Raw genomic sequence first — 25,590 nt, 5'->3', positions numbered from 1 at the left:
TCAACATTTAAAATACTTAATTGATATATCAATTTGCAGCCGGTAAACTTAAAGGTACTTCTGTCAATCATAATATAGTTTTCCATAATAACAGTCTCATCAAATGGGAAGCACACGATACTCAAGTTTTAGCCCATTTGTAATGAATTTAAGAAAGTAAATATGCAGGTTAGATGGCCATTTTTTTTTGTTTTTTTTTACAGTGTTTACGATTACTTGAAGCCCACAAAAAATCGAAATTGTTTACTTTAGACATCTAAAGATGTAATTTTTCGAGTCAATCTTCGCGGGAAATTTAAAAAATAAAATCAAACTCGTTGATTTAGAATAGAGCAGAATTCTGGCTATGAAATATTACTGATTCACATAGTAAACATTTTCCGCCTAGGTTTTCAACACAGGTATGTTTACTTCGTATTTCACAGAAACTGAAAGTAGAGGCTTAACACACACACAAATCACAAAGGTCAGTATGTTTTATAACTCTCTCCTTGACCTTTCGAAAGCAATGCCCAGACTATACTCTACACATGTGTAGTTTTAAATTTCATGCACCATCTAAAAGGGGGTCAGAACCGAATTTCTTCGTAGCTACATTTGCATTCTTTCTACAAGCTATACTAGAATGTGTACTGCCCGAGGCGGAGCAGTTAAAAGCCTCAAAACCTAGTTGTAAATTTTTCTCTCTGTGGTTTCTAGTAAACAGACAAGTTTCCTATTCCTCCCCGAAGTCTCTAAGAAGTTGCGACACCTACACGGAAGACCTTGCTTTCGTTTTCCTTTGTTTTGCGGCATCCATCTAATGGAGGACTTTAGTCAATGTGTTACGTCTTGCCTAAGAATATGTTCTGCTGGTCAATGTGTTACGTCTTGCCTAAGAATATGTTCTGCTGGTCAATATGTTACGTCTTGCCTAAGAATATGTTCTGCTGGTCAGTATGTTACGTCTTGCCTAAGAATATGTTCCGCTGGTTAACGTGTTACGTCTTGCCTAAGAATATGTTCCGCTGGTCAATGTGTTACGTCTTGCCTAAGAATATGTTCCGCTGGTTAATGTGTTACGTCTTGCCTAAGAATATGTTCCGCTGGTTAATGTGTTACGTCTTGCCTAAGAATATGTTCCGCTGGTCAATGTGTTACGTCTTGCCTAAGAATATGTTCCGCTGGTCAATGTGTTACGCCTTGTCTAAGAATATGTTCCGCTGGTCAATGTGTTACGTCTTGTCTAAGAATATGTTCCGCTGGTCAATATGTTACGTCTTGTCTAAGAATATGTTCCGCTGGTCAATATGTTACGTCTTGTCTAAGAATATGTTCCGCTGGTTAATGTGTTACGTCTTGCCTAAGAATATGTTCCGCTGGTCAATGTGTTACGTCTTGCCTAAGAATATGTTCCGCTGGTCAATGTGTTACGCCTTGTCTAAGAATATGTTCCGCTGGTCAATGTGTTACGTCTTGTCTAAGAATATGTTCCGCTGGTCAATATGTTACGTCTTGTCTAAGAATATGTTCCGCTGGTCAATATGTTACGTCTTGTCTAAGAATATGTTCCGCTGGTCAATATGTTACGTCTTGCCTAAGAATATGTTCCGCTGGTCAATGTGTTACGTCTTGTCTAAGAATATGTTCCGCTGGTCAATGTGTTACGTCTTGTCTAAGAATATGCTCCGCTGGTCAATGTGTTACGTCTTGTCTAAGAATATGTTCCGCTGGTCAATGTGTTACGTCTTGTCTAAGAATATGCTCCGCTGGTCAATGTGTTACGTCTTGTCTAAGAATATGTTCCGCTGGTTAATGTGTTACGTCTTGTCTAAGAATATGTTCCGCTGGTCAATATGTTACGTCTTGCCTAAGAATATGTTCCGCTGGTCAATGTGTTCCGCTAGTTTATGTGTTAAGCCTTGTCTAAGAGTCTTGTTTTAAACATTTTTCAATGTCCAGTAAAAATCCAAATTTGAAATTAAAATCATTAGGTCATGTAAAACGTTTACGAATTTCTTGATGCAGGCGATCAAGGGGCGCGGTGGCTATGTGGTTAAGTGTTTTAAATTGCTTCCAAACCTGGACTCCTGGGTTCAAATCTCAGAAAACTGGGCTTTTGAATTTCGGGATTTTAAGGGCGCCCCTGAGTTGGGAAAAGTAAAGGCGGTTGGTCGTAGTGTTGGCCACATGACGCCCTGCTCGTTATTGTTAGCAAATGAAACAGATATCCACAGGTCTGAAAGGGGGAACTTTTTACTATCAAGGACACGTTTCATAACACTGAAAGCAGCCAACAACTTCTATACAATGACCCATAATGCAGCGTATAAAATTGGACTCTGTTTTTGAAGCCAAAATTGGTCGTATCCATATTCGAACATTTTTTTAAAAAATTTCAACAAAATGGTCCTTTAACCCATTAATCCTCAAAGTTTGATTACTGCTTTAAATATTTTTTTCTATTAAATATCAATCTCTATTGGTCAAACTAAGAACTTGCAAAAATAATTTTTGAAAAATTCCATATGAAATGTACACTGTTCGCTAGCAAGAAGGGGTTCCGTGTAAAATATTATATATGAAAATAATTTTTACCATCCATGGGCGTAGCTAGGAATTTTCCATCGTTTAGGGGCCTCGAGGGGGGGGTTACCTCTTTGGGGGGGGGGGGATCCTGCATTTTGCATAATAGTTAATATTTAATGTAAAAAAAAAAACAAATTTAGGGCCAACCTCAAGTGGAGGCCCGGGGGGATTTTCTAATTCTCCCCCCTCCTCCGCCACCTTAGCCACGCCACTGTTACAACCTTTAAGATAAAACAGATACGTTATAACATTGAAAAAACACAAAATGAAACATTTTAATGTTAAATATTACATGTTTTAGTGTTTTATTTACTATAAAATTATAACAATATAAAACAAACATCATCCGGTACTGTCAGGGTTATGTTAAAGCCTTAGCTCGTATGCCCGGGCCCCTGACATTCAACAGGCACCTTCGTGCTTACAATAAATAATTGACTCACTGTTAACAATGTAACTGTTTAATGACATGAATATAAGTAATAATGACAACTGATGGAGTAATGACATTGAATCTAAAATATTCGAATATTGTGGTTATAGTAATTAAACAATAGTTCTGCACCTTGCTATCCCACAACGCCACACGTTCAACACTGTCACACTGCCGATAACAAACTCCAATGTAAATCTTGATAATCCCATAACTAACTCCCTGTAGAAACAAATAGTAAAGACAAACTAACAAAAGGTCTAGTATACTATGGCATCGAAACAACTGCGAAATGCAGTCATGCCTTAGATACTCATCCTAAACAGGGGAACATATAAGAATCTCAACAAACGTTACACCAGCATAACAAAACCACTCCATAAGCCTACAAGCAGCAAGGCAACAAAGAAAGTGCGTTCAAAAAATGTGCACTTAATAAACATTGGTGCTAATACCATAATCTACGCACCGCACCGACAGGTACTATCCAAAGCAAACCAGATATATATATTTTTTTACAACAACACATTATAATAGAGTAGTGAGATATTCAAAGTTCATGTCCATAAACAAGATTTTAATATTTGATGTGCAGTTGAAACAAATACATTGAGCATCCACTGTATATTCATATGCTTATCAGTTTTCAGTTATGTGATAATCATAAATTCCACTTTTTTTCTAATTCTTTTAATTGAGTCGCAATCATCATTTGTCGTTTTTCAAGTTTATTGGCTTTGATTAAGTCTATAGACTCAATCCCCTTCTGATAATTAGCTATTTATGATTGACTAAATTAAAACAAAAAAAATTCACAGTATAAATGATGGTGTCTTAGAATAGAAGTTGCAAAGGGAAAAGATCGTCTCTCGAGACGTAAAATGCCACAGACTTAGAGGTATACATAATATGGTGTGGTATAACATTATGACCTAATTAAAAATTGTATGAATCTATTGACACTGAAACACAATCATGTTTTTGTTTTATTAATTTATTTACAATCAGGTTCTCGTCTTGATTCTTGATAATGACTTTGTGAATTGTTGATATTTCTCAGCTCAACACGCAGGTCCTAAGAAGCAGATCTCAAGATGTAAGTTAAACACGCAGGCTCTAAGTTGCAAGTAATTAAACACGCTGACCTCAATTTGCAAGTTCGATACGCAGGTTACAAGATCCCAAGATGCAAGTAATTAAACACGCTGACCTCAATTTGCAAGTTCGATACGCAGGTTACAAAAGCCCAAGATGCAGGTAGCTCAACCAGCAGGTCTCAAGATTCACGCTCTCCTATCAAGAGGAAGAGAATTAACTTGACCAAATGCAACATATTTATCTCCGTCTTGCAAAGAGTGCTGCTATTGTGATGCTGATATTTGTCTTTCATGTTAGTATCTTTGATTTAAAAAAAAAAGTATAATCTAAAATCTAATTTGACAAACTTTTTCCTCGAGGTGAACCAATTACAAAAGCTACCTATGATCATCAACAGCTTTCGCCTTTTCTTGTAATGAATGTATGAGTATTCTTAATTTTATAACTAATTTTTAATTTACAGAAACAAAACAACACTTCTCAGATAGGCCATGCATTAAACGACAGGTTCTCTGTGCTCATTGACATCTGGTAGTTCAGAAATGGACAGAACTGAGATTGAGTTTGACTTTGCTCAAAGGTCATCGAGTTTATTGTTTTGTGCTTGTAGTTTTCCCAGAATAACCAAACATCTCCTCGGCCCTCCGTTTCAGCAGCTGCTTATCTGGCTTACCTGTGCTGGTGTAGGGGAACTCTTCCTTCATGATCTGTAAACAATAAGGGTTCAATAAGATGAGAATAAGATAAGCGTTAAGTCTCATTTCACTCAAATCTGAAGTAATAAATTGTATAAATTTGGGAAGCGTGGTCGAGGGGCCAAGTACGCTTGAACTTGGCTTGGCTTGGCTACCTAGAAGGGGGTTCGACACCCGACTCGGGCAGAGTTGTTTACTGAGCGCCTAAAGGCAGCACGGAAAACAAACTCCTAGATAACCCCTCCCCCCCCCCCCAATGGTCCACAAATGAGATTGGACCAAGCATGCTATAAGCATGAAAGTAGCGCTATATAAAAGCTATAATAATAATAATAATAATACATAAAATTACTAGTCAATTTTTCTATTAGCTCACACCGGGAGCAATCAGCGCCCTATCGCGCCATGGTAGCTTTGCCAATGTCTAAAACGTATATGTGTGTGCGTGTGAGATGCTTACTATCTGCCTCGCTAAATGGTATTTGTAATTTTAAACTAAAAAAAAAAGTGAAGTTCCCTTCTCAGACCTTTCAAACTAAAGGGCAGATGATGTGAACAAGTCATCTGTTTTCTGTGGCCCAGGGTTAACGAGGGTGTCATGTGGCCAGTACAACGACCAACCGCCTTTACTTTTCACCAGCTAATGTTAGGCACCCATTAGAGCTGGGTGGACTTAGGGGCGGCCTAAAGATCCCGAAATTAAAAATACCAGTCTTCAACGGGATTCGAACTCTGGACCCCTAGGTTTGGAAGTTACACGCTTCTTTACCTGCCATCCACTGTACCTCCTAATTTTATACTTAAACAACGTCTAGATCATCTTGGGTTCAGATCTATTGTCAGAATTCAACTTACGATAAAGTATTTCGGTTTAGGTGTCAAGCAGACGGACACGTCTGCTAAAAATATGGCATCACAGTAGTCCTTGAGTTTGTCTAGGTCAAGGTCACTGCTTTGTCTGAGTCTGATGCAGGCACACACGTTCTGATAGAGAACAGGATCCGTAACCTGTAGATAAAACAAAATGTAGAACCTTACATAAAAGAATGGACGGGCCTGCCATTGAAAAAGTTTCTAACAGAGAAGAATGGAGAAAGACGGTCGACAAATCTTGCATGGTGCCCCAACGGTCCAACAGACTAAGGGATAGGTAAAGGTAAAAGGACTTTAAGGGTTAACATATTTAGTGTATCGTACGAAGAACTTACGTAGCTTAAAGTAACCCACTATTAAGTTAGAGTTGCTTCCAATGCATATTGTATAATAAATATTTGTATAATGATCTTATCAATACTAATAGTTGTTAGTGTTGGCAGAATTTAAGTCATTGGTTAATATGCATGACTGAATGCATGACGCGTAGGACGTAATCATCTTCTTTTTTGAAGTAACGTCTGTTTTATATAAGAAGATAAGAAAAAAAGATATAGGCCGAGTGTAGGTAATGCAGGGCTGATTTTGACACCCATTCCACCCTTGAATCCTAGGACCGTACATCACCACCCAGAATGCCTAAACTTACTGGGACGATGACGGCTTCCTGTATGTCCGAGTGTTCGACCAGTTTTTTCTCCAGCCATCCTGGGTAGAAGACGGACGACCCATACGTGATGATGTCCTTGATTCTACCAAACACGAAGAGCTCGCCGTGGTCGTTGAAGTGACCGTAGTCCTCAGTATTGAACCAGCCGTCTGCTGTGAAGACATTCAGATTCTGTGGATTGGGGTTTTCAAATCGATTAAAGTATCCTGGGAATAAGTATTGTCCTGAATGAAAGACAAAAAAAAAAATGGAGTCAGTTGTTATTAAATTATTAATTTATTGTACTTAAATAAAAAAAAATGTTGTGTAACGTAAGTAAAAGACCCACTTTCAGACCTTGCGATCTATAGGGCGGATGAAGAAAAGGTCATCAGTTTATGTGGCCCACAGTTAGCGAGGGTGTCATGTGGCTAGCACAACGACCAACCCCATTTACTTTTCCCCAACTAATGTCAGTTACCCATCAAAACTGGATGGTCTTATAGGGGTACCGAAATTAATAATCCAAGTCTTCACCAGGATTCTAACCCTGGATCCCCGGTTCGGAAGCCAAGCGCTTTGCCATTCAGTCACCATTCAGTTTACTTTTTATAATTTAATGTCAAATATAAGTTTTCCATGTTTATCTTTGATATAACCTGTCCTCGTTTACCTTTGATATAAATTGTGCCTGTTTCATTTGTTTCACAAAGTTCTCCATTGTCACGACAGACTTTAACAAACATTCCTTTCACAACGCGACCACAGTTATTGGATTCATAGTTGGCATCTGTTGTACAAAAAAAATGAAAGCGATTTTCTATAGAAACAAATGTCAGTAATAACAAACGTTTAATAAAACTTTAAGACAGGGAAGTGTAGAAGATCTGCTAGGATGAAATTATTAATGCCACGTCTCGAAGTAATAATAATTTTAATAAACTTCTAATGCATTTAGTTATCAGGATTTCCCTGTTGTTGTTTTGTTTGTTTGTTTGTTTGTTTTTTTGTTGTTGATTTTTATTTCACACAATTGGAAATATTAACACTAACACCTCAGTACTTCTGTAATTTAGGGTAAAAAATGTGTGTAGTGTTAGGGGCAATGTAAATGTTGATCCAATACTAAGTTTACAGTTATCACGTAGACTATTTCAAAATTCGATATTAGAGCAGCGGGAAATTCGTTACTGCTCAAATAAATACTGTTATAAACCTGGAGGTGTGGTTCCGCAAGGTTGTCATTGCCGGAAGTGGTAATGGATGTAAGCACTCCACTACCTATAAAATGCTTCCTGATGGCATGCGTCTCAAATAGCCTCTGACAACCAGTCCAACTCCTGGCCTTCACGTGTGGCTCAGATATTGAGTCCGGCGGGACTGTTCTCACTAACAGGAGAAGGGGCAAAGGCGAGTAACTGGCGCTTTAACCAGTAAGCTTCAGGCAGGAGGGGCTCGTTAGCCATGGCTGGCTACCCACCTAAGAGAAGGAAAACTCTGAATTCAAATCTCTTTGCCTTGCAGCTTTACCCAATCATAGAAAAGTCTTCGGGAGTCAACCCTGAGGAAAAATCAGGAGCTGGCGACCCTAAGGCAGTTTGCAGCACCTAGTGCTACACTCTGGCAGAACTTGCGACGCCGCTGACCCCAAACTGTATAGTAATAAAATATATGTAATTAAAAAAAAATAAAGTTTTAGTAAAAAGAATACATCATCATCATCATCATCAAACTCCATTTGAGTGAGGGCTTGAGAGGCTCAAATCCTCTCTTGCAAAAGCCCTGGACAGAAACCCTGCTGTCTTGCGTAGTGCATAAATGTCGCCATACAGGTCGAGAATTTTGGGTTTCCCAGACCTGTCGAGACGGAGATCAGCAAGTCTGGGGCAGTCAAACAGAATATGAGGCACGGTTTCCTCTTCTTCCCCGCAGCGGGGGCACCGTGAATCGAAATTTGGCCATAGCCGCGAGAAATATGAGCCAACAGGACAGTGGCCTGTCCTGCACTGTGCTATAATAGCTTGCTCAGGCCTGGACAGCCTCCACCACTGGGAAGTGCGGTCAGGGCGCCTCATGCGCTCCCAGACTCCACGGGCTTTTTGGGACTTGTCCCAGCACTCAAACCACTTTTCCATTTCTGTTTTTTTGTATTATAGCCAGGGCTTGATGAAAGCTTACAGCCTCATCAGTGGGTGGAATTTGCCCTCCCTGGTGGGCCAAAGTAAAAAGAATACAGAACTAGGCATTGAATACACCCTAATACATTTATATTTATTACAAGCATATGGAAGTCTGTGACTTAGAGGATAGAAATCAAATCTACTAGCGATGTTCAAAATGTATTCGCCTACCTTTGAGATGAATGCTTGATATAGGATACGCCTCTGTTGAAGCGTAGAGCGTGTAAACATTTTCAGCGAGGCAAAATGCACTTTGGATTTGCCTCTGAAATACATGGAAATGAAAAGTATAAGTCAAAACAATATCTTGGCAGTCTGTAGCATCAGAATTTAATTTGGTTGAATTTAATTTTAAAATTCCTTTAACAGTTCTTTGATTCGTTTTTATTACAATAATAGTTGCATTATTACGATTATTACTAATCGTGATCAAAGTTTGTCAACCCTTAAAGTGCTGAGCTTTTTTTTACAATGATTGCATTCAAAATGGAATTACAATTCTTTTGTTTAGAGAGGCTAAACTACCACATGAGTCTAAAGGGTTAAACATGAAAAACAATTTAATTTCTGCTAGGTTTGCATGTGATATGTAGTTATTAAGAGTGGCAGATGTAGGGTTATTAATTGTCGCAGGAGATGTAGACAGGGGGGTGGGTGAGCTTTGATTCTCTGCAGGCATCTGGTTCAGGAACCCTGGGCTATGGTCCAATCTCCTTTGTGGACCTTTGGGAGGAGGGGCGACCTGGGATAAGGTTTTCGTTTTGCCTCCCGAGTCGGAATTCAATACCGAGCCCTTTCGATAGGTAGACAAGTGGTTTAGGTCACTCAGCCCACAGACATTGATTAGCATTCCGAATTTCAAATCAAAGTGTACACGTGAAACAATATTTTAAAGTGTGCACTTGTCTGTTTAGCAATCTTCTTCGTGCGTGTGTAACAATCGTCTCCATGTGTATGTGTTTGTGTAACAATTAACTATGTGTGTGTGTGTGTGTGTGTGAATCCATATTGTACGTCTATGCGTATGTAAGAACATTCAAGGTGTGTATGTATGTTTATAAGTTCATATCTTCTGACCTTTCTACAAGGCTGGCCTCCAATGATCACCATGTTTAGCTTCTTCCTGGGGCCTCCAGATTTCTGGAGACTTTCTCGTACATTCTCCATTTCCTGAGCCACAAAGACACAGGTCTGGCACTGCTCAGCCTCCACCGCCCCCCACAGCTCAGAGGCTTTGTCTCTACTGGAAGAACTAGAGAACTGGTCCAGCATCACTCTAGTGTCTGCCTGGCAGAAGGAGTAAAAAGAACAACCGCCACTCCAACCTGGCAGACGACCAAAAAATAATGTTGTGGCCATAGACTAATATATATTATATCTAGACTGGAAATCGGAAACAAATTCTTATCCGCGATTAATCGATTCACAGACCTATATATATTTTCGTAGGGAAAAGAAGGAAAATGATATTGTTTTTGTAGCTGGAGAGACTATTAAAATAGTGCAAACCTTTAAATACATTGGTACTATCCTAGACAATAGACTAAATTTTACTGCAAATACTGATTATATCAGCAAAAAAGGGCAGCAAAGATTACGATTACTAAGAAAACTGTCCTCGTTTAATGTTAGCGAAAAGGCCTTGGCTATGTTTTATCACGCTCACATCTGCAATATTTTAAGTTTCAATATCACTGCCTGGTATGGCAATCTGAGCATTAAAAATAAAAATAAACTTTATAGAATCCTAAATGCTGCTGGTAAAATCATTGGCAAAAAACAAACCCCATTTTGGCAGACTAATTCCCATACGGACAAGATAGATTATTATTATTATTATTATTATTATTATTATTATTTTTATTATTATATATAATCAATTTTATCAGACTCCACTTTGCGATTCATCTGACCCTTCCAGTGCTAAAGATTACTTACCCAGCATTCTTTTTGAAAAAAAAAATTAGATACCGCTACACAATTAAATGAACCATTGATCCTTCCGGTACTTCAGATAACTTAACCAGCATTCCCTTAGAAAACATCTGACCCTTGACCCTTCCAGCGCTACAGATAAGTTAGCCAGCGTTCCCTTAGAAAAACATTTGAACCTTGACCCTTCCGGTGCTACATATCTCTTGCCAAGCATTCTCTTTGAAAAAGAGATTCTAGCATCTCTGGGCAATTCATCTGACCCTTGATCCTTCCAGTTCTACAGAAAACTTACACAGCATTCCATTCGAAAAACATCTGACCCTTGACCTTTCCGGTGCAACAGATAAGTTACCCAGTATTCCCTTAGAAAAACATCTGAACCTTGACCCTTCCGGTGCTACAGATAGCTTACCCAGCATCCGATCACTGTAGAAGATATATTTCTTATCCGTAGACTGCGCCCACTCCACACCAGCTGACATCTCGTCTGCTTGGTGCACGCTCTTAGAGATGGTGTCTCTGTGGGTCCTGGGTACAAGCTTGCAGTAGCCAGTGCTGCCAGAGGTGGTCATCACCATCAAAATATCATCAGGCTCTGATGGGCTGAGGAACGTCGGCTGGGTTCCAGTCTTGAGTTCTTGGAGAAACGACTTACCACGTCTGTCAAATGAAAGAAACTCTTTTTTATGCATATCGAATGTCTACCAAAAAAAAAAGATTTGATTACAACTAAATGAGGGAGCAGAGAGCACGGAAACACAGGCACACTCTTACATGCACAAACACATGAGCACGCCGTAGTTAACACACATTAACATAAACACTTTACACTAACAAACACACATACACAAAGTGCACGAGTTTCAATTGAAAGGGAGAAAAAAAAAACTATGGCTATGTCTATGCTAATTGCTAATGAGTGTATAAATCAAAACATTGATACCCTGACATTCCCAAATGTAGTATTAATTATACTGGATAAGATTGAAAATAGCTTTATCATAATTATAACAGGAGGCCCCATTTCTCATATAGCTTAAGGCTTAATCCGGTCCTGCAAATGGTAACGCGTTGAACGTAAATATCTTCCTTTTTTAGAATACCTCTATTCAATTCGTAACTTCGTGGAAGCTTCAACAACATAAACCCTATGTGGGTGGGTGCGATTCTCGAAAACAGCTCGAAATTTGACAGTTGCTGTATATCTTTGGGAAGAAAATTACTAGCCGTAGCCACACTGGGAAGATTCAAGTTTGATCGTCATACTTTTTTCAGGTAAAAAAATTAATTAATTAACATTTAGCTCGAGAACGAGAAAATATCTATCTTGAAGGGACAACGGATCTCATTCACCAATCGTAAACAAACAACATTTAGCCACGTGGTTCTCTATCTTTTCTATAGAAATTACGCGATCCATTTAGGCTGTCACGTGATATGTTTTTTTTTCATTGTTTTATCAATATTATCACGTGACTAAATGTTGTTTGTTTACGATTGGTGAATGAGGTCCATACGTATTGTGGCATTACCGCATTCATTCATATAAGATTTTAACAAATTAATATTCAGAAACATTCAGAAATCTTTTAAATCCTATACTCTTAAGCGAGCCATTCTTGTATTGTGTTTTTCTTACGTAAATTTTCTGCGCATCCAAAACGGTCAGATTTTCATCTGGGTTTCTATGTGACGTCACACTAATCTATTGACTTACTGTGTAACGAAAAACTATACAGTAAAGTTTACTATATTGAAAAAGAAACAGATCTAGGCCTATGCAGTTCGATCAAGATCTTGTAAGCAAAGAAAAAAATTACGTGTTAAGAATAGATCAACATGCTTGACTAAACAGGGCAGTGTGTATTTTCTCGCCTGACAACTTAACACACAACAAACACTGTCCTTCGGTTGACTTGTCGTGACCGACTACACGTCACCTAGGCTAGCCTTACACTGACTGACCAGTTCGTTAGAATCAGTCAGACACAGGATGTATTTATTTTTGGGGACAGAGAGGGGTGTAGATGAAAATATTACCTTTTTTTTATTGAGTGGGTTAACCTATTTCTCAACTATTTCTCAACTATAAACCTTGGAAAAACGAAAGTCATGTTCCAGAAGTCCCCCAATAAAAACTACTGACCCCAAAAGATCAGACACCCATTTAACGTGGTAGACAACTTCACAAATCTGGGAAGCATAGTATCTTATCTTATCTTATATAATACAGACGTTACTTCAAAAAAAGAAGATGATTACGTCCTACGCATCATGCATTTAGTCATGCATATTAACCAATGACTTAAATTCTGCCAAGTCACTGGTTTTCCAGGCCCAAACGGAGGATGCATATTCTATTATTGGTATCAAAGGACGCATTGCTTTTAAGAGAGGTAGATAAGCGTCTGATCAGGGTCAGTAATGCTTTTGCACGCCTGCAAACGAGAGTGTGGGGAAATAAATCACCCCGCTTACCTACAAAAATAAGCGTCTACTAAGCAGTGGTTCTCTCAACCCCCTCTATGTGGATCTGAGACATGGGTACTTTACAGAAAGCAACTAAGAAGAACGCTTTCACCAAAGATGTTTGCACACCATCATAGACATACGGTGGTAAGTCCGCACTACAAAAAGCGATGTTCTTGCGAATGTATGCATGAACTTCTTGAATGTATGCATGAACTTCTTGTAGTCCGACTGTCACACTGAGAAAGACACGTACCCCGTATGGAGGACGAACATATGCCAAAGACATTTTCTTTAGTGAGCTGAAAGCTGGTCTGCCCCATAGAAACCCTTTTTTAGAATACTAACGCAATGTTTTTTAGCCTCTCAGGAAATTTCTTTGTTATAGAATTCATTCTTTACCCTGTAGCTTAGAGAATTTGCATCATTAAATGTAAGATGAAGTTAAGAAGTTTCCTTTTAAAAAGCCTAAATGAATATGGAGCGTGACAAAAGTTTTATGAAAATGTTCCTAGATTTCATGCACTACTGCTATATCAAAAGAAATTTCTACAAATCAAATAGTAAAGTAAAGTAAAGTTTCCCTTTCAGACCTTGTGGTCTATAGGGCAAATGATGTAAAGGTGTTTCTTTTGGCCTACGGTTAACGAGGGTGTCATGTGGTCAGCACAACGACCAACCACCTTTACTTTTCCCCAACTAATGGCAGGTACCCATTAGAGCTGGGTGGACTCAGAGGCGCCCAAGGATACCGAAATAAAAATCCCAGTCTTCACCAGGATTCGAACCCGGCCCCCCGGTTCAGAAGCCAAGTGCTTTATCTCTCATCCACCGCGCCTCAAATCAAATAAGAACATAAAACTAAAATGTTAATTAACCTTGGTTAGGCCAATAATAGAATATACATCCCTTCACGGACCCCTCAACTCAAGAAAACATTAAGAAACTAGAACAAATACAAAATAAAGCAGTGAGATTCATTGCAAACGAATATTCACATTTGACTAGAGCAGTAGAGTAACACCTTCAGTAAAATCACTAAATTTAGAAAGCCTACAGGAGAGAAGACTCAAAAGTAAAATAGCAATTAAACATAGAACACAAAAATTAAAAAAAAAATTTTTTGAAGTTTGTCTCTCTAAAAGCACATCAATGTGAAATAGCAGACAGAACATGTTGAAAGCATAAAACTCATTACCAAGAAGTAACTATCAATGAAAAAAAACTTGACTACCTTCAAAACAATGATGTTACACCCACTCACATTTCTATCCTTATAGTTATTGATATTTCACAAAAGAACAAACCTAGATACAACAATGGCAGACTTCAGTTCTGGCGCATCTGCAACTGCTAAGGGAGACAACCAACCATCTCGAACGTCATCAGAAATGAATTTGTTCACGAGCTGCCAGGCGGGTCCTTCATCTGCCACAATGACTGCACGACTTCTGCTCGTCTTGGCAGAATGGAAGAAATCGGAACCGTCTGCTAGTAGGACCTGCAGTTGACCCAAATAATATGTCGTGAGAACAAACTGCTAATACTATTTGTAGATAGAAGCATTAAAAAAAACCCACAAACTTGATGAATTGCTCGATGTATTAAATAAAGTAGATTGAACAAAGGAATGTATGCAATCCTATTCCATATTGCTATAGGGCTTGCTTATCAGTGAGCCTTGGTACAAAAAATAACTATACATAGTTTTTTTATGCGTTTTTTTACAACTTATCAATGAATCAATCAACAAATGAATGAATCAATATTCCTGTCAATCTCTCTCTATATATATTTTTCAATCTCTATCCGTCATTCTATCTCTATCAATCTTTCTGGTCCCTATAAATCCCTATCAATATCTTTCTGTTTATCTCTATTAATCAATCAATCTCTCTTTCACTACATATCTCTCAATCTCTGTACATCAAATGATCTATCAATCTCTTTCTCTCTCTCTCTACCAATCTCTTTATCTATCAATATCTCTATCTCAATCTCTCTTTTTATCTAGCAATATCCTTATCTCAATCTCTCTTTTTATCTAGCAATATCTCTATCTCAATCTCTCTTTTTATCTAGCAATATCTTTATCTCAATCTCTCTTTTTATCAAGCAGTATCTCTTTCTCGATCTCTCTTTTTATCTATCAATATCTCTATCTCAATCTCTCTTTTTATCTAGCAATATCTTTATCTCAATCTCTCTTTTTATCAAGCAGTATCTCTTTCTCGATCTCTCTTTTTATCTAGCAATATCTCTATCTCAATCTCTCTTTTTATCTAGCAATATCTTTATCTCAATCTCTCTTTTTATCAAGCAGTATCTCTTTCTCGATCTCTCTTTTTATCTATCAATATCTCTATCTCAATCTCTTTTTTTATCTAGCAATATCCTTATCTCAATCTCTCTTTTTATCTAGCAATATCTTTATCTCAATCTCTCTTTTTATCTAGCAATATCTCTATCTCAATCTCTCTTTTTATCTAGCAGTATCTCTTTCTCGATCTCTCTTTTTATCTAGCAATATCTCTATCTCAATCTCTCTTTTTATCTAGCAATATCTTTATCTCAATCTCTCTTTTTATCTAGCAGTATCTCTTTCTCGATCTCTCTTTTTATCTAGTAATATCTCAATCTCTCTTATTATCTAGCAATATGTTTGTCTTTATCTATCAAGCTCTCTCCATCTCACACACACATACACGGATCATAATATCTCACACACACATGGATCATAATCTCTTTTACATACACACCGATCATAATCAATGTTTACCTTTAAATGCGATAAAGACATGAAAAAAAAAAATGGAACACTCACCTGCCCATTTAAAGCGATACATCCGGCCATAACAATGCCGACATCCGTGACCAGACGTTCTGGAGAGTTGGCCAGAGTGTTGGCGATGACGTCACCTTTCTGGAACCCCAGCTGATGCAACCTGTAAGCAAACCTTCCCCCCAGGGTAAACAGTTCTCTGCAAGTGTACGCATCACGCACCCCGCAGTTGTAGAAGATGTACAACTCCTTGTCTGGATCCTTCTCAGACAAATACTGGAGCCTCTCTGGAATAGTTTCAAGATTCTTCATAGAACTTATCACCCCACCCATTTATATATCTAATATATAAAGTAGATTGTAAGGAGTAAGTATTTTTTTTTATAGAAATCAAAACCGTTAGATCAATCTTGATGAAACTTGGCATGCACTTTCCTTAGATAATAGTGGTGATCTTGTCCTGCAAGATGATAGTTATAACTAGATTTAGGTCATTGAGGCATCTTTAAATAGATTTAAAGGGAAACTCCGATGGTTTTGACTTTTTTTTATATATATGTGTTTTGATTTATAGAAAATAAATACGGCTATATAATTTTTCAAATTTCATTTTCAATAACTTAGTAATTGATGTTTTTGTGTCGTAATTTTTTTGCGCATCCAAAACGGTCAGATTTTCACGAGGCTTCTATGTTACGTCATACTAACATATTAATTTATTCTATCGACTTACTGTATAACGGACAGCCATACAGTAAAGTTTACTATCTCGTAAAAGAAATAGATCTTGGTCTTTGCCGTCAGATCTAGATCTTGTAAGCAAAGAAAAAAAAATACTTGTTAAGAGTGGATCCTCTTTTTTGAAATCATCCAATGTAAGATATAGATGCTTGACTAACCACGGCAGTGTGTATCTTTTCGCCTGACCACTCAACACACAACAAACACTGTCGCTTGGTTGTCTTGTCATGGCCGACTACACGTAGCCTAGGCTAGCCTTACTCTGACCAGTTTGTTAGAATCAGTCAGACACACGTCTTTTTACTTTTTGGAACAGGGAGGGGGGGGGGTAGATAAAAATGTTACGTTTTGTTCTCGAGTAGGGGGTCGCGGCAACAAAAAGGTTGAGAACCGCTGGTGTATATAAAATATAACTTTTTTTTTCTCGAGTATGTTATCCTAAGTATTTAAATTTTAAAAATGTTTACGAATACACATTTTTAAGCGGAATTGAAATATGTCAATAACTCAAATTTTAAAAAACCATCGGGGTTTCCCTTTAACCATTAAAACAACATTGATGCATTTTATTATATAACAAAAAAAAAATTCTTGGGTTAGGCTACAATAATTAGCAATAATAGTAATAACTAATTATAAATTTAAAACAGTGACTAAATTTATGTATCAGTTTATAGAAGGTTTCTTTTAGTGTTACTCTTACTTTTAAAATTTGATCTATTGATCTGTATGGCTCCCTTACTCCAGTACAACTTTTGAAAAAAAATATAGAAAACTACTTTGCACACTGAGCGCAGATTGAACTTAAACCACACTTAACGGCCATCGAACAGTCTATTAGTCTAAAACACAAAACACTCCAACTTATTGAAAGTACAACGTGTGCAGTTAAAACTAAGACAGCGGTACTGTCAAATCAAAACGTGCCATGGAGTAAAAGTGTTTACAAAAAATATAACTCGTAATCAAAGAGTGATAACCTAGAAAATTAAAAAAGACATTTGTTTCCCTTTAAAAAAAACAATAGATAACCTTGTACTGTGACGTATCTTAATTGTAAATATAGATAAGAGTCAAGCATACAATGACCTTGTAGTCAAATATCATTAGACCAAATGGAAAAAAAAAATTGTCTTATGTATATTCAGTGTCTCATATCTGGATCAAGTGACTTATAACAATGTGACCTTTCAACATTACGATCACATACTTATGAAAAATATAGTACATGGCCTATATCTACCATTAAAAATCATTTTGCATGTCTAGCATTCTGTGGTAACAGTGGCGTCACTCTTGTCGGTGCGGTTAGCTTAGGGCGTCACCCCCATAAACTTTCTTCAAATATGTTCCAATAAACACAATTGTAAGTCATTTATTTTTTTTAAACCAATACAGTGAGCTGATTACCCATGTTCTGTTGTCACAAATAAATAGATAGCATACTGTAGACATTAATTAATAATAACAATAATAATAATAACAGAGACTAAGTGTTTATACAAGTAGACATAGAAGAATATATTTTTTATTTCCTCACTTCCTGTTAATTATTTTCTCACAAAACATTCACAATAAACAATAACGCAATATAAACATATTAGCACAACTCACTTTTATTGATTGTTACTTATATGTATAAATGAATGTCAAGTCTATTATAAAATCCTACACCATTTATGACATTTATTTAATAGTTTTTGAAAATTCTGCAATAAAATTTAATTAAATTAAAAACAGACTTAACATCACCTGAACATCATCCTTTGTTATACTTTGAGACAGAAATGGTATAACAATGTGCTATGACATTTAAACTTAAACTACTATCTAGGTGTGTCTAGGCATATTTGGGCATATATCTAGAGATTTTATTTCAATGTGTCTGCTTTTTGCCAAGATATAGTTTTTCCAACTTGGGTGTCACCTCCAAAAGGCTGTCATCCGGTGAGGACCTCCCCCTCACTCCCCTCCCCCAGTGACGCCACTGTGTAAATCCATTGCCTTTCGAGACAAAAGGAGCCATATATGTTTTTGTTAATAATATGTTTTTTTGTGTGTGTACATTTTTCAATTTTTTATACATATTAATTTGTTCTTTTCGTAAAGTTAGACAATTTATCATCATAATCACCAAACTCCATTTGAGTGATGCTTAAGAGTGTCAAATCCTTTCTTGAAAAGCCCTGGACAGAAATCTTGCTGTTTCACGTAGTGCACACATGTCACCATACAGGTCGAGAGGGAGATCAGCAAGTCCTGGCCAGTCAAAAAGAATAAAATATAAAAAATTAATCTGACGTTCTCTATAACCTATGAACTCATTGGACAAAATTGTACGCCCGTTAACGGGTAATTTACTTTCAGTCCAGAGCAGTCCTTTCAAAACTTAAAATAACATGGAAAGACAATGTCACAGCCCTCGGCACCAAAATCAGACTGATTCTCTCCATGGTCATGGCCACATTTTTATATGTTTGTGAGTCTTGGACGCTTACTGCAGAGCTGGAGAAGGGATCATAGCGATGGAATTGAGATGCTACAGAAGGATCCTAGGCATCACATTCAAAGACCGCAACACAAACCAAGAGATAAGAAACAGGGTTACTGCAGCGATCGGACCCCATGATGACCTGCTATCTATCGTGAAAAAAACGCAAGCTTAAAATATTTGGCCATAATACTGATCTTAGGGGCTCGCAAAGACCTTCCTTTAGGGAACAATGCCAGGTGAAGAAGAAGAGCCAGACAGAGAAAGCGATGGGAGGACGCAACAAAAAAGAATTCGAGTAGTCTGTAGGACCGTTGGGGCACCATGCAAGATTCATCCACCGTCTTTTTCAATTCCTCTCTGTCTTTTGCCTTAGAGCCTGCTTCGATTGGCAGGCCAGGCCCATCCATTCTTTTATGTTGTCTTCTTATCGCTTTCTCCGTCTGCATTTTCTCCTTTTTCCTGGTACTGTTCCCTGAAGGAAGGTCTTTGCGAACCCCGAAGATCTTGTAATATGACAAAATTTTTATAGCTTGTTTTTTTTTTTTTACTATAGTTAGTAGGTCATTATGGGGTCCCAACGCTGTAGTAACTCTGTCTCTAATCTCTTATTGTTTTGTTTTTTTTAACTACTTGAATATTTCAGTGGCCAAATACTTTAGCCATTCACTGTGAAGGCGAGGCTTGAGGTTCAAATTCAGACTCGAGCAAATAGTGTTTTACTTGCTTTTGAAAAGGCCGAACGGAAAACTTTCATATAACCCATTCCCCCACCCCCCCAAACTGGTCCACAAAAGTGATTATACATTGTTAACAAACATCAAGCTCATCTTGTCTCCCCTTCGTTTGAGTTGCCTCCCTTAAGTTAACGACACTATTATAAACAAAAGCAATAAAGAGCTAAAAACATTTGAAATGAAACAATAATCTTTTATTTTGTTGGTATGATGAGAGACTTGTTCAAAGCAAATCACTCCCACGCCTGAGGATGAATGAAGACGAGAATATTTTAGTTCAGAGTCTGTAATGAGACAAAATCATGCCTCAAGAATAAATTCAGAATAAACACAGAAACTTAGCAATAGTTTTTCAGATTTCTGCAGAGTTTTCTCATTTTAACTCTTTCTCTCCGTTATTATTTTCCTCGTTTCGATAGTATTATTCGTTTTGCTCATTTGCATTTATGATTAAACTTCCATAACTTTTTTTGCTTGTTATCAGAAAATGTTGTTATGTTATCAAATAGTTGGAGAAAACATGCTCTTTTTACACAACACAAATCAAAGTTTATAGATCCAAAAATCAATTTAGTTTAATGGGGGTCAAATCAACGTTGTCATCATCAATTAGGAGAGAAAGAGTTTAAAAAATACACATTGAACAATCTTTATGATGACTTGATGATTGTGCGAATAACAGCGGTGCAAGGACTTGCGGCCGCCTAGGACGTCACAAAAATTGAATACAATATAGAGCGGTACAAAAACCCGTTCGTACCTTACTCGGTCAGACTATATCAACGCCACTCGTTGATCAGGAAACATGAAAAGGACCAAGATGCCTGTGTGTAGTCGATGAATGAACTCTCTATGTTGTGTCTGTTGTATTTGTGTGTATGTTTCTGTTGTGTTGTCTTTATATGAGAAAAGAGTCCTTGTCATCACAACAAATTTCCATATGGATCAGTAAAGCAGTCTTAGTCTTGGATTATCTAACAAAAATATTCTCACTAAATGTATTAGATATTTTCATTTAGGTTTCATAGACATTCCATCAGATATAAAGATTATTTTGACCCAAACCTGCTGCAAGATGCCATGGAACGCCAGCGAGCGGAATTCGAACTCAGGGCCTTCGTGACTTCAGCCTAGAGGGCACGCCACTCTCTAAGGAAGCTAACCTATGGGTGCAGCCGGGGGGGGGGGGTTGGGGTTCAAACCCCCACCCACCCCGAAATGAAATGAACTCAACACCCCGTGATAGGGGGTTTCAAATTCAAAACCCCCTTGGTTGTGCTGGGGCAAGTGATGATTAAGTATTAAAATTTCCCCTAAAATAAACAAAATAAAAGCAAAAAACTTCAGAGATATTTTAGTTTTAACCCCCCCCCCCCCAACAGATGATTTTGACGATAAGACTTCCCTTTTCGATATAACATCTAAAACAAAATAGTCACCTAATTCCAAAAGCGTAGTCAAGAGAGGTTAAAAATTTCTACCAGTGGCTGGGCTCCATTAACAAAGGGCTGAAATTGAAAAACACTAAATCTGGTTGAACAAAGATGGCTAAGAGTCAGTTATAGAGATGGGGTCTACTAAATCAAGGAAATCCTATGCCGAACTGGGAGTCGACCCCTTAATAAGGTTGTGACAGAGCGTCGCATGAGGTTTGCGGGACATGTTCACCGACAAAATGAATTACGCATAATAAGAGTTGTGATGACATCCTAATACAACTTGGCGCCACATTTTCATGGAGGTCCTCAGAGCAGGGAGGAAGGGGCTTCAGACATTGCCAGCGAAAGATTTTGTGAAAACAGCTTGCCAACAAATGCGCCGAACGGCGCGGGAGGGTCTAAGTCAGTAAGAATAGCACATTAGGTTTTTGAAATAAAACTTTTTAATAGCAAAATAATGCACTGTAGGTACTTCAGAATATGCATTTAGTTGGCTTTCAATACCACAAATAGTGCTTGGGGGCGGGGCTCTGGTGGAGCTCTGTGCGCTCTCCAGACCCCTTTGCTGGCAAGCGCAGAGCGTCTACAATTTTTCCACTAACTCCAGGAAGAGCCTATTCTAGGGCACAATAAGCGTCTTCCGAAAGAATGAATATACATATATATTCACGGGGGGGGGGGGAGGATAGAAAAAGATCCTCCCTCAACCCCCCACCTCCCGAAACAGATCCTGGCTACGCCCATGAGCTAACCATACCAACATTCGCGAAACACAGTTTCACTACTTTAATTACGTCAAAAGGGGGGGGGGGGGGTTGTAAGCCGTAAGCATGCAAACTCGACTCATTAATTACGTCAAAGGGGGGGTGTAAGCATACAAACTCGACTCATTAATAACGTCAAAGGGGGGGGGGTGTAAGCATACAAACTCGACTCATTAATAACATCAAGAAAGGGGGTGTAAGCATACAAGCTCAACTCATTAATAACGTCAAGAAAGGGGGTGTAAGCATACAAACTCAACTCATTAATAACGTCAAGAAGGGGGTGTAAGCATACAAGCTCAACTCATTAATAACATCAAGAAGGGGGTGTAAGCATACAAACTCAACTCATTAATAACATCAAGAAGGGGGGGGTGTAAGCATACAAACTCGACTATTTAATTACGTCTTAAGCACTCAAAAACCAAAATCACGCACATCAAATAAAAAGGTTGTTTTCTCACCATGGGTAAAAGCAAGATTCAAATGCACAATCGTAATCACGTAAGTCCGATATGTATTGGCATTCGCATCTCAAGCAGTATGGAGGGTCCGGACTAAAAAGCTCTTTACCAAGTGGATACACATCGCCTTGCTCGTCCTTGCATTCCAGTTGCACTAAGAAATACGCATGTTCATATCAATATATAAACATAATTTTTGTCATATAATTAGGTTTACAAAAAATGAATACAATACGGATGACCTAGTTTTAAATCACAGCGAATAAAGGAAACTTGTAGAGGGGCGCCATAAAGCCATAGCCAAGAACCCAGCAGGCGACAGGCGTCTTAACGTAAGATTGACTTTAAAATACAATGTTGTGCCTATTTACCAACATTTCTCCCTTCCCCTTTCTCTCTCTCTCTCTCTCTTAAATTCAAGAGATACAATGAAGTAGGGGAGGTGTATCAATCTAAACAACTGTCTAAACTCTAAACAATCGATTAGGGCAGAGTTTCCCAAACTTTCTCCGTAACGGAACACTTCCCATTTTCTGAGAATTGGGAGGAACCCTTCTTGAAAATATATGTACAGGAATACATGGTGCCGCGATTTGGAAGCAGATGCCAAGCAGATGGGCAAGACATGTGGACAGTTAGAAAGACTCGACCAGAACCGAGATTCCTGGAGGAAGCCGGTTGGTGGCCTATGTCCCAGAAGGGACCAGAGGTAGAGATGAAATGAGATGATATATATATATATATTATATACAGTGCTTTTTTGTTAAAAAAAAATAGATGCCGGTACCCAGTGATGGATTGCTAAACTTTTAACTACTAATAAATTAATAATAAACGTTAAAACACAAGAAAAGTCATAATTTTTTCACCACTGAAAAAAGTGCAGGTACTCCGTACCGGTGAGTACCTTCACAAAAAAAAGCACTTTATATATAGGCCTATATATACATATTAGTTAAGCCATGTTCTAAATTTATTTCAAATATATTTTCAAGTAGAAAACTATGATAAGCTATAAAGACCATAGACTTATGTATAGGTCTATGATACAGACATGCCCATCAGAAAATTGAACATTTAAAAACTTTCATCATATCGTATTTTTAGGAAACAATACTTATTGATATCTGGCACGACATTACTAAGCTAAATTCTAAGACCTGCTGGGGCATTATGTCGTCTGCTTGTAAACACGACCTTGACATTGGTCCTGCTTCTCATGAGTAGATTGTAGGAAAAAGAAGTAATAAAAAAGAAGTAATAGAACAGAAGCTTGCTCAGAAATATTAAGGCACTCTTCAGACAAAGTCGACCTGAAGTCATTTAAAGGTTGATGTCTGTATTATAGATTATAGATTCAAATCAAAGACAGGATCTAGGTCTGTTTGTAGTCAACTTCTAAAAAGTTTTTTTCTTTTTTTACCACGAAGAAGTAAAAAAAATCAATGAAAATTTTCTCTATACTTTTAAATAATTCATGGGTAGAACTACAAGTTTATTGTTCCAACAGTTCTTGATAAGCCTATTCAAGCCTCGCAAATTCCTAGTTTGGGAAACACTGGATTAAGGGTATTTTTTGTTAGCCTTTTGCTCGTAAATTAGTTTTGTTTTCATTGTATTATGGACGGCATTTGTATTAATGCTCTAGACATGTATAAGTGTAAAAATTAAACAATTTTAGTTTTATGCTGAGAACATTTTTAAAATTCTTGAAACTCGTATTGATATAAAAATAAAGAAAATATTCATATATGTTTTCACCTCAAAATAATACAATAACCCACACTTTAATTCTGCGAAGTAAACTAGGAATGGAGGTAGACCCCATTATCACATATAAACACCCCCTTTTTGACATTAAAAAAATGTAGCCCACAAAAGAGGCAGGAGGACCCAAAAAGAGGCATATAATGCCCAAAAAAGAGGCAAAGAGAAGAGGCCCAAGGATTCCTCTGATGACAAAGCTAAAATTTTTTGGCCCAAATTCTTAGATTTCCTTAAAAAAATTTTTTTTTTATTTTTTAGAGACAATTCCTTTTTTATGCAGCTGATGACTGTTTCGTAAGAATGAATATTTTACTTGTAGTTACTAATGAACGATAGATTATAACAAAAATGGATTTAAAAAAAAAATTCCGCTCCATTCCCCCTCCCCACGAAATAAATCTGAATACGCATAAGAGTATACAAAATTCTTATGACACGATTACAGATCTAGACTTAGGTGCTCAGAATGTTTAATAACGCCTATTTACTCTCTCTCTCTCTATATATATATTCGGAAATACGTAACATGTTTAATATAATGATTTTTTTACTTCTTTATCCGAAATTAATAAAAAAAAAATATTGAAATGTAATCAAAATAAAAAAAAACTCGGTCTGTCTGTTTATTAAAAAGTGAGTACACGTTTTTTCTCCCACACCTAACTTAGAATCAAGCTGAATCGCACAATCGTTCATTAACATAGACAAGAATGAATGAATAAAAAAAAGTAGCCAATGACACAAATAATTATTGGTAATTAATTATTTTGTTTGATACCAAAAAGGTGCAAACAATCCTTCAGAATTAACAGATATGTTTAAATGTTTTGGGTCTAGTCCCCTTAAATAATTGTTAACGCTATTTCTCCCTGAAGCATTCTCCGATCAAGTTAATTCTTTAAAACAATTATTTATTGCACATTACAAAACATGAATCAATAAACAAAAATTAGTCGATTAATTATTGGTAATTAATTATTTTGTTTGATATCGAATAAGGAAAGTGACTTGTACATTATTGGTAGATGTAGTTTTAAGGACAGAGTTCTGCTCTTTTAGAAAAGCTTTGCTTTTTTTTTATAATTTACTTGTGTTTACTTTGAAGACAGGCCACACAGAACTAATAGCGTCTTTTCCCCTTTCGGGGGCCGCTAAAAATTCTGAGTACCGTTTTCGAGAACCGTGTCCGCCAAGGTTCATGAATTTGCAAGATGAATAAAAGAATTGTTAAACCATGCGACTTACCTATGCAGTTAATGTGTGGTCCCATCAACAGGGTTGCGCCAATGACAAACAAGAGAAAGTAACTCTTCATGTCAATATTTATATACTACAGTTGGAATGTCAACTGAAATACAGGTCAACTCTTTGCAATTTATCTATCTATCTTTATCTATCTATCTATCTATCTATCTATCTATCTATCTATCTATCTATCTATCTATCTATCTATCTATCTATCTATCTATCTATCTATCTTTCTTTCTTTCTTTCTTTCTTTCTAT

General features: G+C 37.3%; 1 protein-coding gene and 1 long non-coding RNA gene across 3 annotated transcripts in view; both read right to left on the bottom strand.

The window, feature by feature from the left end:
• Positions 1-2,849: 2,849 nt before the first annotated feature.
• On the bottom strand, positions 2,850-17,382 carry LOC106077203 (long-chain-fatty-acid--CoA ligase FadD13-like). Its single transcript, XM_056017524.1, has 10 exons — positions 17,127-17,382; positions 15,725-16,142; positions 14,208-14,401; positions 10,844-11,091; positions 9,574-9,821; positions 8,668-8,761; positions 6,990-7,106; positions 6,317-6,561; positions 5,650-5,802; positions 2,850-4,806 (listed from the first exon to the last, which is right to left on the bottom strand). Exons 2-10 carry the CDS (start codon positions 16,013-16,015, stop codon positions 4,690-4,692), a joined length of 1,707 nt encoding a protein of 568 aa, XP_055873499.1. The 5' UTR covers positions 16,016-16,142; positions 17,127-17,382; the 3' UTR covers positions 2,850-4,689.
• Positions 17,383-19,819: 2,437 nt separating this feature from the next.
• LOC106062103 (uncharacterized) overlaps positions 19,820-25,590 on the bottom strand; it is an 8,983-nt gene continuing 3,212 nt past the window's right edge. Inside the window, exons 2-5 of one of the 2 annotated variants that reach the window (XR_008775836.1) lie at positions 25,331-25,433; positions 22,319-22,472; positions 21,091-21,159; positions 19,820-19,896 (exon numbers count right to left, since the gene is read on the bottom strand). This is a non-coding gene — a long non-coding RNA (uncharacterized LOC106062103). The remainder of the gene's footprint in view (positions 19,897-21,090; positions 21,160-22,318; positions 22,473-25,330; positions 25,434-25,590) is intronic. The other variant, XR_008775835.1, reaches the window with a different exon arrangement.

This window comes from Biomphalaria glabrata, chromosome 18 (genome assembly GCF_947242115.1).
Source record: "Biomphalaria glabrata chromosome 18, xgBioGlab47.1, whole genome shotgun sequence".
NCBI lineage: Eukaryota > Metazoa > Mollusca > Gastropoda > Planorbidae > Biomphalaria > Biomphalaria glabrata.
The sequence above is the reverse complement of the archived record's forward strand: the minus strand, read 5'-3'. Positions and strand labels throughout refer to the sequence as shown.

Coding starts and splice junctions, on each gene's coding strand:
- LOC106077203 (XM_056017524.1), bottom strand. CDS start 16,015: ATGGGTGGGGTGATAAGTTCTATGAAGAATCTTGAAACTATTCCAGAG. Junction 14,402..15,724: donor GTATCGCTTTAAATGGGCAG/GTGAGTGTTCCA, acceptor GGTCAACTGCAG/GTCCTACTAGCAGACGGTTC. Junction 4,807..5,649: donor CTAAACCGAAATACTTTATC/GTAAGTTGAATT, acceptor TATTGTTTACAG/ATCATGAAGGAAGAGTTCCC.